General features: G+C 45.8%; 1 protein-coding gene across 1 annotated transcript in view; it reads left to right on the plus strand.

Annotated features, from left to right (window-relative positions):
• BUB1 (BUB1 mitotic checkpoint serine/threonine kinase) overlaps positions 1–16655 on the plus strand; it is a 640511-nt gene that overhangs the window by 93244 nt on the left and 530612 nt on the right. Inside the window, exons 7-8 of the mRNA XM_069234708.1 lie at positions 7652–7674; positions 7767–7945. Coding sequence (XP_069090809.1) covers positions 7652–7674; positions 7767–7945 — 202 coding nt within the window. The remainder of the gene's footprint in view (positions 1–7651; positions 7675–7766; positions 7946–16655) is intronic.

The following is a 16655-nucleotide window of genomic DNA, read 5'->3' on the forward strand; positions in this document are numbered from 1 at the left end:
CCCATTCTGCCTTTCACTCCTTTTATGGCTACTGTAGGGGCTACCATCAATGCCCATTCCTGTTCAGCTACCAATACCAACAGGCTCCTCAGTCCTTTTGTGCCCGCTGATGCAAGTTCTGTGGGACACTCAGCCAAAGGTATACCCAGTTTGTGAACCCTGGCAGTCACAGCCTCCAATACCTTTTCATTTACCCAACTCTGGCAACTGGCTGGAGTTCAGGATCTGACACCACCTGCCCAGCTGACAGTCCATAACATCAGACAAATGGATTCTTCAAATTGATCAGCTGGGTTACTTCATTTTTGTTGATACCCAACCGCCCATGCCACCATCCTCAGACTGGCTGACAGAGGACCACCTCTCTACTCCATCGGGAATGCTGGCTATTTTGGCCAAAGGAGCCATTGAGAGGGTGCTGACATAGAAAGTAGGGTGTAGTTGCTATTCATGCTACTTTCTGGTGCCCAAGAAGGACTGAGGCTTCTGTCCTGTTTTTCGACCTGTGCCTTCAGCTTCTTCCTGAAGGAGAAATTCATGATGCTCATTTTGGCTCAAGTCTTGCCTGCCTTGGATAGTAGTGCTGGACTTGCTGGACTTGCTGGATGCATACTTTTATATACCAGTTCTGCCTGCCCACAGGCATTACCTGTGGCTCACGGTGGGATGCAAGCGTTTTCAGTTTGCTCTAGTCCCCTTGGTCTCACCTGCACCCCTAGGGTGTTTAGTAAGGTGATGGCGGTGCAGTGGTTGCAGCCCATCTGCGGATGTCAGAGGTTCCGGTCATCCCCTACCTCGATGATTGGCAATAAGAAGAGGATGTCGTGGCTCCATTTTAGTTTCTTTTCTGGGCATGGTATTTGACTTAGGCTTGCAGCCTGTGCTCTTTTATCCCGATAATATGCTCTGTTTTCACTTGTTATAGTGTATTCATTTTTAGCACAGCTTGTTTTAGCTGTAGCATTTTCATAATAAGTCTCTATTCTGCGAGAGCATCACTATCAGCGTTATGGATGACATATTTTTCATGTTCGTTTACCCTGGGTTAGCAGGAACAGAATGCAAGGCACACAGGATAATATTTTGTATTGCTGACAAAAGACAGTGTAAACGGTCCAGCGCTTAGGTACATACTTGTGTCAGGCTTCGGTTTCAAGAACAAAACATGTCCCCTACATAAACATCTTGCAGGACAAGGGGCAATAGAGGGGGTTCCAGCCAGGATATTCCAACCATACTACATGCCGGTTTGTGTCCGACCTCAGTCGTTGTGTCTCTATGAAGCCTGATAAGGAGACTGGAAGCATGACCTTGTACCAAGTTAACAGGGGATGGGTGTGCTTCTCATTGACACCACATGGACAGATTTCGGCTTACACTATCATGTTCTTGCTAGAGGCTAGAGAAGTTCTAGGTAGGAATTATATATTCATGTCCGTACAATATATTGGGGCTGTTCATATTCACATCTGATTTTCACAATCCGGATTGTTATTCCTCATTATCATAGTCATTGAAGCTCATGCATTTTATCATAGATTGCAGTCTTTTTAATAACTGTATCAAAAACTATCCTGCATCGTTTTCCTTGCCTATGTGTGTAAGAGACTTGTATGTTGAGGAAAAGAGCAAATGCTTGTTCACCACAATTTCCCTGAGGGGTTTTTCAGAGTTCCATGCACTAGGCTGCCACAAATCAACTTCACCGTTTGGGTCTGGGTAAGGTTCTGCTAGAGAGTGGGGAGGGTTGGGCTGATAGCTGCCAACTGGTGTGGGAGTGACTCCGTGGCCTACAAGCAGAGGTACTGCTGCCTCAAATCCAGCAGTCTTAATGTAATACAAGAGTCCTTAGGACAGCAGGCCCACCACAGGCAGCAGTCTCCCGCCTGCAGACTACAATGGACCTCCTGCTCTTGCCGGAGTTCACTATAAAGATACTGAAGTCACATCTGATTCTTTCTCAGATGCTCCCTTTTATCAGAGCAGTTCTGGGCACAGTGCAGTTTCAGGCTTATCATCCGAAACGGTGAGTCCAGGATATTTAGGCTATGATACCGATGTTTCGGCCTCTCTACAGGATTTTGGTGAGGCTGACTCTGACTCTGAGGCTGCTTGGCCCCATGGACTCCTGTATGCTGCTGGTAACACATGCCTGCTTTTGGAAATGACCCTTTCTGCAGGGTCATCCCCAGACTTTTTCCATTCCTCCTCTCTGACCTTGTTTTTGTTGGTTTTAGGGCACTGCTACCAAGTGCTAAAGTGCTTCTACTCTCTTCTTAAAATGTGCTAATATTAGCTTATCCACTATTGGCATATTTAATTTACTTGTAAGACCTTAATAAAGTGCATTAGTAGCACTGACTGTGCCACCCACTAAGAGTAGCCCTGTAAACATGTCTCAGGCCTGCCACTGCAGAGCCTGTATGTAGTTTTAAACTGCCATTTCGACATGGCAAGTGTAACTGCTTGCCAGGCCAAAACCCTACTTTTTATTAGATGTAAGTCGCCCCTAAGGTAGGCCCTAGTTAGCCCTAAGGGCAGGGTGCAGTGTATGTAGAAAATTGCACATGTACTTTTAAGTTTAACATGTCCTGGTAGTGAAATACTAATAAATTATTTTGTCACCACCGCAAGGTCTATCTCTCCTATAGGTTAACATGGGAATTACCTTGAAGTAGCCTTTAAGTGTAACTTCCAGTTGGGAAATGATAGAAATTTGGAGTTTGGTGTCTCTGGTCTCAGTTTAAAATCACAGCTTATGGTGAAGTCGGATTTTAAACTGTAAGTCTGAAAATGCCCCTTTTTAGAAAGTTGCAATTTTTTTTTTTTTTGCTTTAACCATTCTGTGTCTCTGAATATATGTCTGGGGTTGGTGACAGCTGGGCTTTGTGAATTTCGTCTAGACAGTCAAACACAATGAGAACTTAGGTGTGACTTAATGGGCAAAGGCCTATTTAAAGTTTATCCCACTTCAAAGGCACACTTGGGTAAAAGTACTGGACCCCAAACCCACCAAATCAGAACCCTTCTTGAATCAAGGACATTCTGCCAGGAAGAAGGACTGCTGTGCTGCAAGTACTGTGTTCAGGGGGCCCAAATGGGCCCTTGTATCTGGCCTGCACTCCATTGCGGTCATCCTGAACTTGACTTTGTCCCGGTCCAGGGCTACCAGATAACCACTGATGCCTGTTTGGGCTTCTATGTGCTATTTTCACCTACATCTTTAATATTGCTTCTCTCTTGATCTGCTTATTGGATTTTTGTTGTTTTGTTCTTGTTTTAATCACAGAAACATTCTCTATTTTTCTAAACTTGTGTGGAGTCTTTGGGGTGTTTTTCACTGTTACTGTAATGAAGTGTTGCACAAATACTTTACACATTGCCTTTTAAGTTAAGCCTGACTTCTCCATGCCAAGCTACCAGAGGGTAAGCCCAGGTTAATTTAGGATGTTTATCGGACTTACTCTGACTAGGATTGTGGTCTCAGGGTGCATATCTGTGCCAACTAGAGACCCAGTTTCTAACACTTGCTGGTCTCTGCAGACTCTGTAGTGGGACCTGAAGTCCCAGTGTGCGCAGAATCAGGGGAATCTCTCCGACCTTATGCAGCTAGTGAAAGATCTGCATTGGTGACTGACGAACTGCAGTTGGGTCAGCAGCAGATCCCTCTCCTTTCGCCACCCAGGGCTGACTGGTGATAGATAACTTCACTCCTGAGTTGGGGCCCCTTTGTGAGAGGTGGAGATAAGAGGACTCTGGACTCCAGTGGAGTCTCAACTCCACATCAGCCAGTTGGAGTTGAGAGCAATTCACCTGGCATTGAAAGCCTTTTTTCCTTCCATCAAGGGTAGGCTCATTCAGGTGTTCAGACAACACTACCACCCCGTGATATTGCAACAAGCAGGGTGTAGGGTTGTGAACCCGATGTCAAGAGGCCCTGGGTCTCTGGACATGACAGGACATCAAGGTTCAACTTCTGGTCGGCTCTCAATGCTAGAGCGGACAAAGTCTGCTGTTGATGCTTAGTGGATCACGAATGGCTTCTTTATCTAGAGGTGGTGCCAGAACTTTGGTTAGATCTATTTGCCACCACCATGACAGCACAATTCTTCGTGCTGGAATTTCCAAGGCAGCTCTTGGTCAGAGATGCATTTCATCTCGAGTTGAACTCAGGTCTCTTGTACACCTCTCCGCCAATACCACTCCTGTCCAGAGTTATCAAGAATGTTAGGAATGGCTCGGCCCAAGTCACTCTTGTGGCTCTGGATTGGGTACGGAGAGTAAGGTATACAGAACTCCTGAGCATTAGTGCTGGTTATCCGATCAGGCTTCTCCTTCAGGAGGATCTAGTGAGGCAGCAGGAAAGCATGGTCCCACACCTGAACCTCCGTCTTCCTGCATGGAGATTGAGCAGAGGCAATTGACGATTGTTTACCTTCCTGCAGAATTCTGCGTGATGTTCTGGCAGCCAGGCATCCCTCAACTAAGACATATAGGGGGTTATTCCAACTTTGGAGGAGGTGGTAATCCGTCCCAAATGTGACGGATTTACCACCAGCCGTATTACGAGTTCCATAGGATATAATGGACTTGTAATACGGCTGGTGGTATATCGTCACTTTACCGTCACTTTTGGGACGGATTACCACTTCCTCCAAAGTTGGAATAAGCCCCATAATACTCCTGCCATTGGGGCAATTTTATGGCTTGGTGTGGTACCAAAAATGTTGATCCCTCCCCTTTCTGCACCTTTCGTTAGCCTGGCAAGGCTTTCCTTTGGGCACAGTTAAAGCGTCATTTTTGGCCATATCTGCTTTTTTGTGGTTGCTGGATAAGCCCTTTTTGTTCAAGACACCTGGTGTGACTAGTTGTCTCAAAAGTCTTCAACACCCGTTTCCTCCTAAATCCAACATGCCCCAGTGGGACATGAACTTGTTTTTGACTTTTTTGATCTGTTCGCTGCTTGTGCCTGTGCATAACTGCCCTCTACGTCTCTTGACCATCCAAACAGCTGTTCTAATGGCCATTACATCAGCCAGGAAGGTTAGCAAACTGCTATCACTTTGTGCACCCTCCTTGCATGAACTTTCACTGATAAACTCGTTTTGAGAACACATGCTTCTGTCCTACCAAAAGTGGTGACACCCTTTTGCATAGGCCAGACCAGCACACTGTTGACCTTCTTTGCTCTGCCTCACCCTTCTAAAAGGGAGTGACTCCTCCACCTGGCTCCAAAAAGAGCATTATCGTTATACATCGATTGTACCAAAGAGTTTTGGTCAGACGATCAACTCTTCATTTGGTTTGTCAAGTCAAAGAATCAAAAGGGTGTGCAGAAAATCACCATCTCAAGACGGATTGTGCTTTGCATTAAAAGGTGCTGCACACTGGCCTTGAAGCAACCCCTTTAGGGGTGGCATGCTCATTCCACAGAGCTAAGGATGTGATCACTGTATTAGTGTGTGGAGTTACTATTTTGGTCACTTGTCAGGCTGCAGCGTTGGCGTCTGCACTTGCTTACCAAGCACTACTGCCTGGACAATCAGGTTCGTTGTGACGGGCACTTTTCACATTCGGTCCTCCAGGGTTTCCTATGCTCAATCTGTTCGCAGATCCACCTCTGATGTGGTATTGCTTGGGTATCCATGCTAAAGTAAGGAATCTACGGCTAGAATCTATAGGATGAAGAAGATACTTACCTTCAGTAATGCCTTATGTTGTAGAGACTCTATCTAGCTGCAGATTCCTTACCTATCCAGCCATACTCCACACACTATGAACTGATTTCTCTACATATGGTGACCCTTGTAGGTCCTTTGTGTCTGCACACTGGCCAATCAGTATTCTGTCATTGCTTTGTGCTTCTGATGCTGAAATGTCATGTAAAGAAACTGTCATTGCGCTGGGGTTACGCCTACATAGGCATCGCGCATCACTGTCTAGTCTCAGTTGCTCGTTTTCTACCACTCCAACACTATCTGATCTGCAAATTCGATCTCTCTCCAACCTATCTTTCCATAACCTGTTTCATTTGGTTTGTGTCCTCACAAACTTAGTGGTCACTCCCTTGATGCAATATCTCTATCCATCACTGAGAAAAGAAACTAATGTTCTGTGGGTGCAGCCACCTTGCCGTTAACTTTTACATTACCCTTCCCACTGCTCAATATATGACCATCCCTTTCAGTACCAGTTTGTTCGACAAACCAGGGATGAATCTCAACCTTCACATTCTTCACTCAAAGCTAATCATTGTCTTGACGCTGCAGCAAATCTGCCTATGGCTTTGGCTGTTTCAGCACATTAATTACTTTGCAGACCTCCACCCAACCGCAGAACAGGTGTGAAACTGACAATCTCCTGTAAGATGTAAAAACACAAAAATTATGCCTTGTAAGACATTGAAATAAAGAGGATCCAAAGATGAGGTTCACTTCCAGCTATATTTTACTCCACTGTTAAGACGAGAAAGAAGACACCTAGTTATACCACTGTCATCTCTGAATCGATATGGCCATAAAAAACTGCACAAAATCGCTACTGAATTCTCGAATCTAGAATGCCCATCCACAGCTTCATCAAGTCAGAAGAAATCCAAAAGAGGTAGTGTGTTTTTTTAATCTTAAATTGCTTAGTGTCCTAAGCTAAAGATCTGAATTAGTGCCTACTGACCATGTAGCACAATAACCCCCTACATTCAAGGCTCCACCTTCCAATTAGCACCCAAGATACATCTCCTTCAATCGGGTCAGATCATTCTCTGTCCGTCAGAGCCAGCATCAACTAGTCCTTGTGTCTAGCAAATTTTCTAATGGCTTCAAAACAAATTAGACAAGCAAAATCTCAACCCAGGAGATCTATTCTACTTTAAGACTCTTACTCTGAGAAAACTACTTGGATTTCACTTGGGCACTGAATCTGCCTTGATCGCCACCTGCAACTACCTGAAGACCACCACTGCCTTGAACTGAGCTGCCGTCCTTTTACTAAACATCTGTCTTTTATAAGTACATCCTCCAACTTCCTACCGAGCCTGGGAGACCTCTGAATTCAAGGACCCACCATGTAGTAGTTCTTTTCCTCTCTGAAATGTGTCACTAATATTTTCTTTGCATTGACCACTTTGGCTCTGAAGCCCCAAGATTACACTGTTGTACAGCATCTTTTAACATGTTCCATAGCACTCATGTGTACCTCATGAACCCTTTTACACTTACATGTTAAAATTACTCTACCTACCAACCACGAGGTGTTGTGGCACCAAGTGTTCTGTATGTATTTATTCGGAATCAAGTAGGCAGTTGTGGAGGAGCAAAGAGTGGGACAAGGGGGGGGGTAAGCATTCTAATGCAAGAATGAAGTTCATGCAAAGTAACTAATGCTACTGCAGGCAATTTGGTGAATCCACAATGAAGGGACCGAGAGGCAGTGAAAAACATGGAATCAGTGATGAGCCATTTTATTGGGAGGATACAGAGGAAACGTGAAATAACTAATTTCTGAATAGATTTTTATGGCCGTTATCCTCAGGATTACCAAATGCACTGATGAAGACACTGTTAATGTTGCATGTTTTAGTCATTGTTGAGAGGGTTTGTCTGTATCTGATTTTTAATGAATGTTTTATTTCTCCTCCACTCCTTTCCAACAGAATTCAGAGCCAGTTGTCGTCATGTAAGTATGACTGCAGTGTACACTTTACGCACAGAATGTTTGTCATTATTTTGGACACCTCCAGAACCATCTTAATTTTTTATTTACTACAGGCGTACGTACATTTCCAGGTCTGCATGCAATCCAACTGCACCAAGTGTTGAGACAAATCAAGAGCCGATGTACTGCAAAGCCAAACTCTTCGTTGGAGATTCTGAACTTCAGTTTGAGGAACTGCGTGCCCTTGTTTATCAGAAGAAACTTGAGCAAAGGAGAAAGCAGGAGCAGTGGGGTACTGATAATTAAGCTACTATTTAAGCATGTTGTCTGCATGTTAAAACAGAATGAACTTGCATTCACCGCAGATCGAAGGTCAATTGAGAGAGAGGGAGAGAGGGAGAGAGGGAGAGAGGGAGAGAGGGGGAGAGGGGGAGAGGGGGAGAGAGATATTATATCCAAATTTAGAAAATTCCACAGCAAGGATAAGTAGACTACACAGCAGTCTAAGTTGGGTTTAATCACATTTTATTTACTCTCCACTCCTTTCGGTGGCAGACGCATTTCTGCATAAGCCTTCAAACCAACCTGTATAGATAAACAAATATTTTTAAACCGTATTTACTCAAACTACTGAATAGATTTACACCAGATCGCAAAAAATCTCAATCTGTGGACAAAGATATAGCTTCCTGCCAAATTTGGAGTTATTCTGCAGAACTGTTTTATGCTTTAGTGCTTCTTAAAAAAAAAAAAAAAAAAAAAGCCTATACAAAATGCACGGGGATTTTCTGTTGTGGGAAGTCCCTTTTTCACGACCTGCTGGACAGATCACCCTGAAACGTACTTTGCACAAAATAGAAAAACACGTTTTGTGGAGATTCGTGAAACATTACCAAAATAATCGGCAAGAGAATAAAGGCTTTTTCTATGATAACACTGATTTAACTACCCAATTGCGAATGTCACTGGGTAATGTGTGTGTGGCTAACTATATCGATCTAGAGCTGATTTTTAGTGGTAGGTTTGGGACAAATTATTTAAATTAGTGGCCTTCCTACAGTAGTTGAGAAGCATCTTGCTTTGAGAAAAGTATTTGAAAAAAATGAGATTTAAGTACATAATTTGCTGAATTAATTTTATATTCTCAATTCATGACTCCAGATTTGCCACAGCTCAAAAGTAAAACCTTAAAAAAATAATAAGAATAAAAAAAAAATAAACCTGCGTGCATTTGACACTGCACCGGTAGTTGCAGCAGTGATACACAGCTTACTCTAACTTTGCCATTAGGCCATATTAACCTGAAAATACCACACTGTCGGGACAGCAACTCGGAAAGAGGGATAGCGGTAGGAAGGAACTAAAACAAGTAGAGAAGGCATGGTAGACTGCTCATCTTAATGACACGAATCCCTGCCTTGTCAAAAGACAGTCTTTTCCATCGTCCTAGTTTTACTAAGTATTTCCGTTTTCAGAGAGGGACACATAGGTTTCATCAAATCTGCTATAGATGGAGATCTAGGTAGGTAAGCATTTATTGTGTGATTAATTAAATTATTTACAAAAGATCTTCAAAAGGTAAAAATTTACAGTGAATCCAGAAATATCAAGATAATTAAAATAGAAAACTTATGTAGCGGCGACACAGTAAACAGAATGCAATTTTAAAAGTAAGGCAATAAAAAATAAGCGAAAACACTAGAGCATATCACCAATATACCATTGTCTCACCAAAAGGAGCCAAAACACTAAAAAAGGTAATCAATTAAACAGATTTCCTACATTAAGCTGACTGCTAATGAGGCCTCGGTTTTAATAGCTGACTGAAAGTCACCATATGCTCTCAGATACATAAAGGCACATGAAATCCAAATAATTATAAGCAAAATATAATGTAAAACAAATAAAACCGAAAAGCTATGCAAATGTCGCACAAAAAAAAAACGAGTGAAAGGAAACCAGTCCAACAAGCACAGTCTCATACAATAAAGTGGCGTTTGTAAAGGGACTCCATCTTGGATGGTGACTCTATTTTGGCAACTAGTGCAAACAAGCATGACAAACAGGCAAGTTCTCATACATTAAAGTAGCGTGTGCAAATGGACTCAATCATATTTAATAACTCAATTTTGGGAGCAAACACAAACAAGCCAGTCAAGCGAGCAAGGTCTCGTACGTTAAAGTGGCGTATCTAAAGATGCAAAAAGACTCTGTTTTAAGTACTGGCAAGCAGTCTCTTTTGTCCTAAAAAAAAAAAAAAAAAAAAAAAAAAAAAAAGTTGGATACAGTGTAGCCATAAGTACAACAAAGTCTAACCATCATTAAGACGGTCGTTCAACCGTTTTTGCAGTTGGTGGATGAATTTTCCAGGTCAGTCGGTTCTTTCAATGTAAAAACCAAGTTCCTGGCTTGAACACAAGTTCTTATACCATGGCTTAAAAAAAGAGGTTTACACAAAGTGAGACATGCATTCCTCAGTGCTGGACAGCAACAGAGTAGTGACTGAATGATTCAGATTTGTAACCGCAAAGTCTACAATTGTTAATCATGGAAAGGGATTGCCATTTTGGGTTTGACTCTTTAATCATAAGGGCCATCAACCTTGCAGCCATGATTCATGGCAAGCAGGCTTTCCCAGTTGCACACTTAAATACGGCTGCTCAGTCAGCAAATAAGGATGAGTCATAAGATCGTATCACCGCCGCTACCACTGGAGAGCTATTCAATTTGGTGAAGTCTGTTGCAATAGAAATGAATCTATTCTGTTTCTTTAGAACCGCTTTAAGGGTGGAGTGCAGAAGGAGCAGCGTAACTAAAGCTGACTGATCAATTTGTAGAGACTGAATTGCAGTAGCTAGGAAATTTGACCTCCGATTAGCTTTTAGGTTGAAAATAGGGTGAATTACTGATTTCAGCGTGTTAGGAGGCACCTTAGCTACCCTGTAATAATATTTTAAAAAGGCACCCATATGGACCCACTTGTGGCTTTCTAGACCTAGCTCTAACCTTACTAAGCAACCTTTGATGCACTGTGGCAACTTGAAAACCCTCTTATAGGCTTTAGCTTGAAGTTGATGCACTAATTTAGTAAGCTGCCCTGGGAAGACTTCATGGCCATAATTTAACTCTAGCAGAAGAGTGGCGACCAGCACTTGTATGATGGGAACTGTAGAGGGGCTCTCTATCAAGTTGTTAAGCTGGCATACTCTTGCAGTTGCCAGTTCAGCCTTAGTTTCAAGATGGCAAAGGTGGACTTTAGCACTCCCATTCACTGTAAACCATGCCCCTAAATAGTTGTACGACTTTGGCGGGATGATCTTTAGGGGTCCCATTGTCAAGTAGTAACTCAAATTGTTTGAAGCTTTCCCAATGATAACTACTACCTTTGTCTTTGAGACATTCACCCTCATCTTTTTTGCCTTATTATATCTGTGGAGAGCAGATAACGTTTTTTCAAGTCCCACTCTAGAGTAATCCAATAGGACAATGTCATCCGCATACTGAAGTGTAATTTTACAATTCCCGATTTTAGAGGGAATCAAGTTGGTACTTTTTAAGGCTGATTACATGTCCTCTGTATACAGATTAAAGAGGAATGGGCAAGGGCACAGCCTTGTTTCAGCCCATTGTCCGTGGGCATCATCGTACTTACCGCTGTTGTGGGCAACTTGACTCTTACCCATGTTGCTGAATAATGTAAAGGTATATTCTGATGGATACAACTACCTGTGGATTCCTCACCTAATGAATACTCCCATTGCGCCAGCATTCGACAGAACTCTTCTTCCTAGCTTCTGCACGTCGACGAGGACGTCACATTTGCCCATGCGACGCCGTCTGACATCATACAGGCAATAAGAGGTCCTCGCCGACGTCCGTTCCCTTTTTTCCGTGCCATTCGAAATGGTTATCTTCGAGGGAGCTACTGTTGCTGTTCGGCAGTTACAGTGTGTTTTTTGGCTGTGTTTTTTTCTCTGAGGTTACTACGTCTCAGAGGAAGTCCGGTTTTAAGCCCTGTCGTGAGTGTGGGGGCAAAATGTCGGTAACTGACCCACATTCTGACTGTTTGTGGTGTCTAAGTTCAGATCATGATGTGGCCAGGTGTGATTCATGTCAGCATATGAATCCGAAAGCCCTGAAGGAGCGTGAGGCCAAACTTTTTATGGCGAAGTCGAAGAAAAAGGAGAAGAGGCCCCCTCGAAAATCCTCCTCACCGAAGTCTCATCGGCGTCATCGACAATCACGGCGCCATCGAGAATCACGGCGCCGGTCGAGTAAAGAGGTCTCGGTCGAGGTCGCCGTCATCTCGGCATCGGAAGACTTGGGAGGTCAGTCCCACAGTCACTCCCCATCCGTCGACGCCGTTGCCTTCTCCAGCCTCACTGACTTCGCCCGGATCTTCGGGCCAACCGCCTTCAGTATTTGAGGTTCCACAGCCTCAAATGTTCTCTCCGACGCTGCAGACGTCGAAGCCGGCGTCGGTGTCGCCTTCGATCCAGGCACCCCAGTATCTGGCTTTTCCGGCCCCTGGAGCCGATAATACCGCATTTCTAAATGCAATGTTTTCCACCTTTCAGCAGATGGCTCCAGGTGGCGCCCCGGCTGGGCCTTCGGGTCCTTTGGCGTTTAACTTGGGTGCTCCGGCTCGCTGCGACCAGCACCCTTCATGCCCTTTCTCCCCCTCGGGAACGTGGGCTCGGCGCCGGTGTCGGCTCCGGTGGCTCCAGAGACTTCGGCTCCGTGAGTTTCGACTCCAGCGGCTTCGGTGTTTCGGCCAGTGTCGCCGTCTAGGGCTTCTGCGACTCCGAAGCAGTCTTCCCTCCATCAGACTCCTGGTTCGGCGCCGAAGCAACCTGTGGCGCCTGTTGACCCAGCGTCGGACGGATCCGGTGATCGGCGTCGTTCTTCGACATCTGCTCACGCCATGCCGATGTCGAGGATTGAGGAGAGGCTGCACTCGAGGAGACGTGCTCTCTGTCTCCTGGAAGAACAAGAGTATCAGCAGAACCTGGAGGAAGGAGAAATTGAAGACTCTGGTGAGGGTCTTCATGGGCTGGACACCGCTAGTGGCCTTGATACTTCCCCTGAGTGGGACTTGTCATCTCCGGGGGAGTATACTGAAGAGGCAGCCACTTTTCATGCAGTTATAAAGAAGGTAGCTAACTTTCTGGAACTGCCTTTGCCGGTGACTGAGGCGAAGCAGAATCTGCTGACAGAGGTGTTGCATCCGGCCTCCAAGTCAGCAGAACCTCTTTTGCCGTTCAACGAGGCACTGTTAGAACCTGTGTTGGAGGTCTGGAAGAAGCCGGTGTCTTCTTCGGCCGTCAATAGATCTGTGGCCAGGAGGTATCGGGCTGCACCGGCTGACCCTGGCTTTCTTACAAGACACCCAACGCCTGAAAGCTTGGTGGTCCAGGCTTCCTGCTCGACAAGGTCTGCGCCTGGGTCTTTTCCATCAGTGCCATCGGACAGAGACTCCAAGAAGATGGACATGCAATCCAAAAAGGTGTTCTCGTCATGTAGCATGGCATTAAAGTCCACCAATGCTACGTGTATTTTAGGGAGGTACATTTATGCTCTGATGGACGAAATAACATCTACGCATACAGAGGTTCCTCAAGGGCTGCTGAATCTCGTGTCGGACGCTCAAGCTGCTGCAACCCAGGTTATCCAATCTGGGTTGGATACAATTGACTCTGTGGCTAGGGCGATGGGCACGGCTGTAGTTACGAGAAGACAGGCTTGGCTTCGTAACTCGGGGTTTTCATCAGATGTGCAGTCGACCCTGCTGGACCTCCCTTTTGATGGAGACAAGCTCTTTGGTGCCAAGGCAGATTCGGCCTTGAAGAGGTTTAAGGAGAGCAGGGCAACGGCCAAGTCGTTAGGATTACAAGCCACTTCTTCTGCCTCCTCCAGGTTTTTTAGGAGGTTTCGAGGATTTGGTTGTGGCTCATCCTCCTCTTCCTTTTGGGGAAATTCCAGCAGCCTACCTCTTCTCTCACCTATAGATATTTTAGAGGGTGGGGTAGAGTCCGTACCAGGGGAGCCTCTCAACAGCACTCTGCCTCTTCCTCTTCCTCTGGAGGTGTGCAGCAGGGGAAGCAGCCTTAGGCTTCCACCAATTCCCACTCACTCCTCTCCTGTAGGGGGAAGGTTACTGTATTTTCTTCACAAGTGGGAGGTCATTACATCAGACACCTGGGTTACCAGCATTGTGAGAAGGCTACACCCTTCCCTTTTGGGAGTTTCCGCCCCCCTTCCCGCCCCGCCCATCTTATTGTTGAGAAGAACACCTCCTGTTGTTAGAACAGGAGGTTCAAGTCCTCCTTTTAAAGGGCGCGGTGGAGTTGGTTCCAGAGCAGGAAAAGGGTCAAGGTTGTTATTCAAGGTACTTCCTGATTCCCAAGAAGGATGGTCGGTTGAGACCAATCCTGGACCTGAGGATTTTGAATTGGTTCCTCAAACAGGAAAAGTTCAAGATGCTGACCCTAGCTCAGGTGCTTTTGGCGTTGAACAAGGGAGATTGGATGGTGTCTGTCGACTTGCAGGATGCTTATTTTCATATCCCGATACTCAAGTCGCACAGGAAGTATCTCCGGTTTGTGGTAGGGTCGCAGCACTATCAGTTTGCGGTCCTCCCGTTTGGTCTTACTTCAGCACCTCGAGTCTTCACAAAGGTGATGTCGGTGGTTGCAGCAGAGCTCAAAAGGAAGGGGATAGCAGTATTCCCTTACCTGGACGACTGGTTGATCAAAGCCAAGTCCCCGGAGCTTGTGTTGCATCATCTGCAGTCAACAACCCAGTTGTTGTTCGACCTGGGCTTTTCGGTGAACGTGCCCAAATCTCACCTAGAGCCCTCTCAGCGCCTCCTGTTCATAGGGGCAGTACTGGATACAACATTGAATCGAGCCTTTCCTCCGCCTCAGCGGATGCAAGACATTCAGGCGTTGGTTCCAATGTTTCAAAGTGGAGCGGTCATTCCAGTCTTCAAGGTCCTATGTCTGCTCGGTCTGTTTGCCTCCTGCATACTGTTGGTCACGCATGCTCGCTGGCACATGAGGGCTCTTCAGTGGTGCCTCCGAAGGCAGTGGTCTCAACACAAAGGGGATCCCGAAGGTTCTGTCAAGGTCTCCAGAGATGCTGCCACAGATTTGAAGTGGTGGATTGCGGACGACAATCTTTCCCAGGGAAGGCCGTTCACGCAGCCTCCACCAGTGACCACGGTCATAACGGATGCTTCCACTCTAGGGTGGGGAGCTCATCTGGGGGACCTGGAGATCAAAGGGCTTTGGTCTCCAGAGGAACAGATGTTACATATCAATCTGTTAGAGTTACGGGCTGTACGTCTGGCTCTCAAGGCCTTCCTCCCATCCCTTCGCAGTCGGTTCAGGTCCTGACAGACAACACTACCGCGTTGTGGTATATAAACAAACAGGGAGGAGTGGGGTCGTACCTTCTCTGCAGAGAAGCTCTTCGACTATGGTCCTGGGCAAAGGACCATCAGATTTGCTTGGTAGCAAATAATCTGGCCGGAGTCTTGAATGTACGTGCGGACAATCTCAGTCGCCATTTCTCTGCCGACCACGAGTGGCGTCTCCATCCAGATCAAGTCCGGTTAATCTTCCAGATGTGGGGGTTTCCTCGGATAGATCTGTTGGCCACCCAGGAGAAGTCGCACTGCCCGTTATTCTGCAGCCTCCAGTATCCGGTGCAAGGAGCATTGGGGGACGCGTTTCAGAGGAACTGGTGCGACCAGTTGCTTTACGCGTTTCCCCCCATACCCTTGATTCCTCGAGTATTGAGGAAAATACGCCAAGACTGGGCCCAAGTAATCTTTAATTTTAATTGCTCCGGATTGGCCAAGGAGGGTGTGGTATTCCGACCTTCTCCAACTCTCACTGTGCCCTCCGCTCCGTCTCCCTCTCAGGGCAGACCTCCTCTCGCAGTCGCAGGGGCAGGTTTTACACCCCAACCTCCAGAGTCTGCACCTTCATGCTTGGAGATTGAAAGGGGCAACCTGAGTTCCTTTTCTCTCCTGCATGAGGTAGTGGATGTTATCTTAGCGGCCAGGCAACACTCTACTAAATCTATCTACGCTAATAGGTGGTCTAAATTTGTGGTATGGTGTGGAGAGAGACAGATTGATCCCTTACGTGCTCATTTGTCAGACGTTTTATCTTTTGCTTTGTCTTTAGCACAGAGGGGTTGTGCAGTGGCTACTGTTAAGGGTTACTTGTCTGCTTTGTCAGCCTTCATTTGTCTTCCAGACCAGCCTTCGTTATTTAAATCTCCTATAGTACTTAGATTCTTGAAGGGCCTTATGAATAAATTCCCTCCAACTCCTTTCGTTATGCCTCAATGGGATTTGTCCTTGGTCCTAACTTTCCTTATGGGGTCCCCTTTTGAGCCTATGCATTCTTGCCCCTTAAGATTGTTAGTTCTTAAAACAGCTTTCCTGGTTGCTATAACTTCTGCAAGGAGAGTGAGTGAGTTGCAGGCTTTATCGGTAAAACCCCCTTATACAACTTTTTATGGGGACAAGGTGGTGTTGAGGACCAAGGCTGCTTTCCTTCCGAAGGTTGTTTCACCCTTTCATTTGGCCCAGACAATTACTCTCTCCACGTTCTATCCTCCGCCTCATCCTTCAAAGGAAGAAGAGAGACTACACCGTTTGGACCCAAAGAGGGCGCTAAGCTTTTACATAGACAGGACAAAGGATTTCAGGCTGGAGGATCAGCTTTTCATCGGATACGTGGGAAAGAGGAGAGGAAAGGCAGTCCACAAGAGAACACTCTCAAGGTGGGTTGTTCTTTGCTTTAAAATGTGTTACTCTTTAGCAAAGAAGGATCCTCCGGATGGTATTAGAGCTCATTCCACCAGAGCTAAGTCGGCCACTTCGGCCTTGGCCAGAGGTGTTCCTGTGGTCGACATCTGCAAGGCCGCAACTTGGTCGTCCCTTCATACTTTTGCGAAACATTACTGTTTGGACTCTGAGGTCAGAA

This window comes from Pleurodeles waltl, chromosome 5, assembly GCF_031143425.1.
Source record: "Pleurodeles waltl isolate 20211129_DDA chromosome 5, aPleWal1.hap1.20221129, whole genome shotgun sequence".
Taxonomy (NCBI): Eukaryota; Metazoa; Chordata; class Amphibia; order Caudata; family Salamandridae; genus Pleurodeles; species Pleurodeles waltl.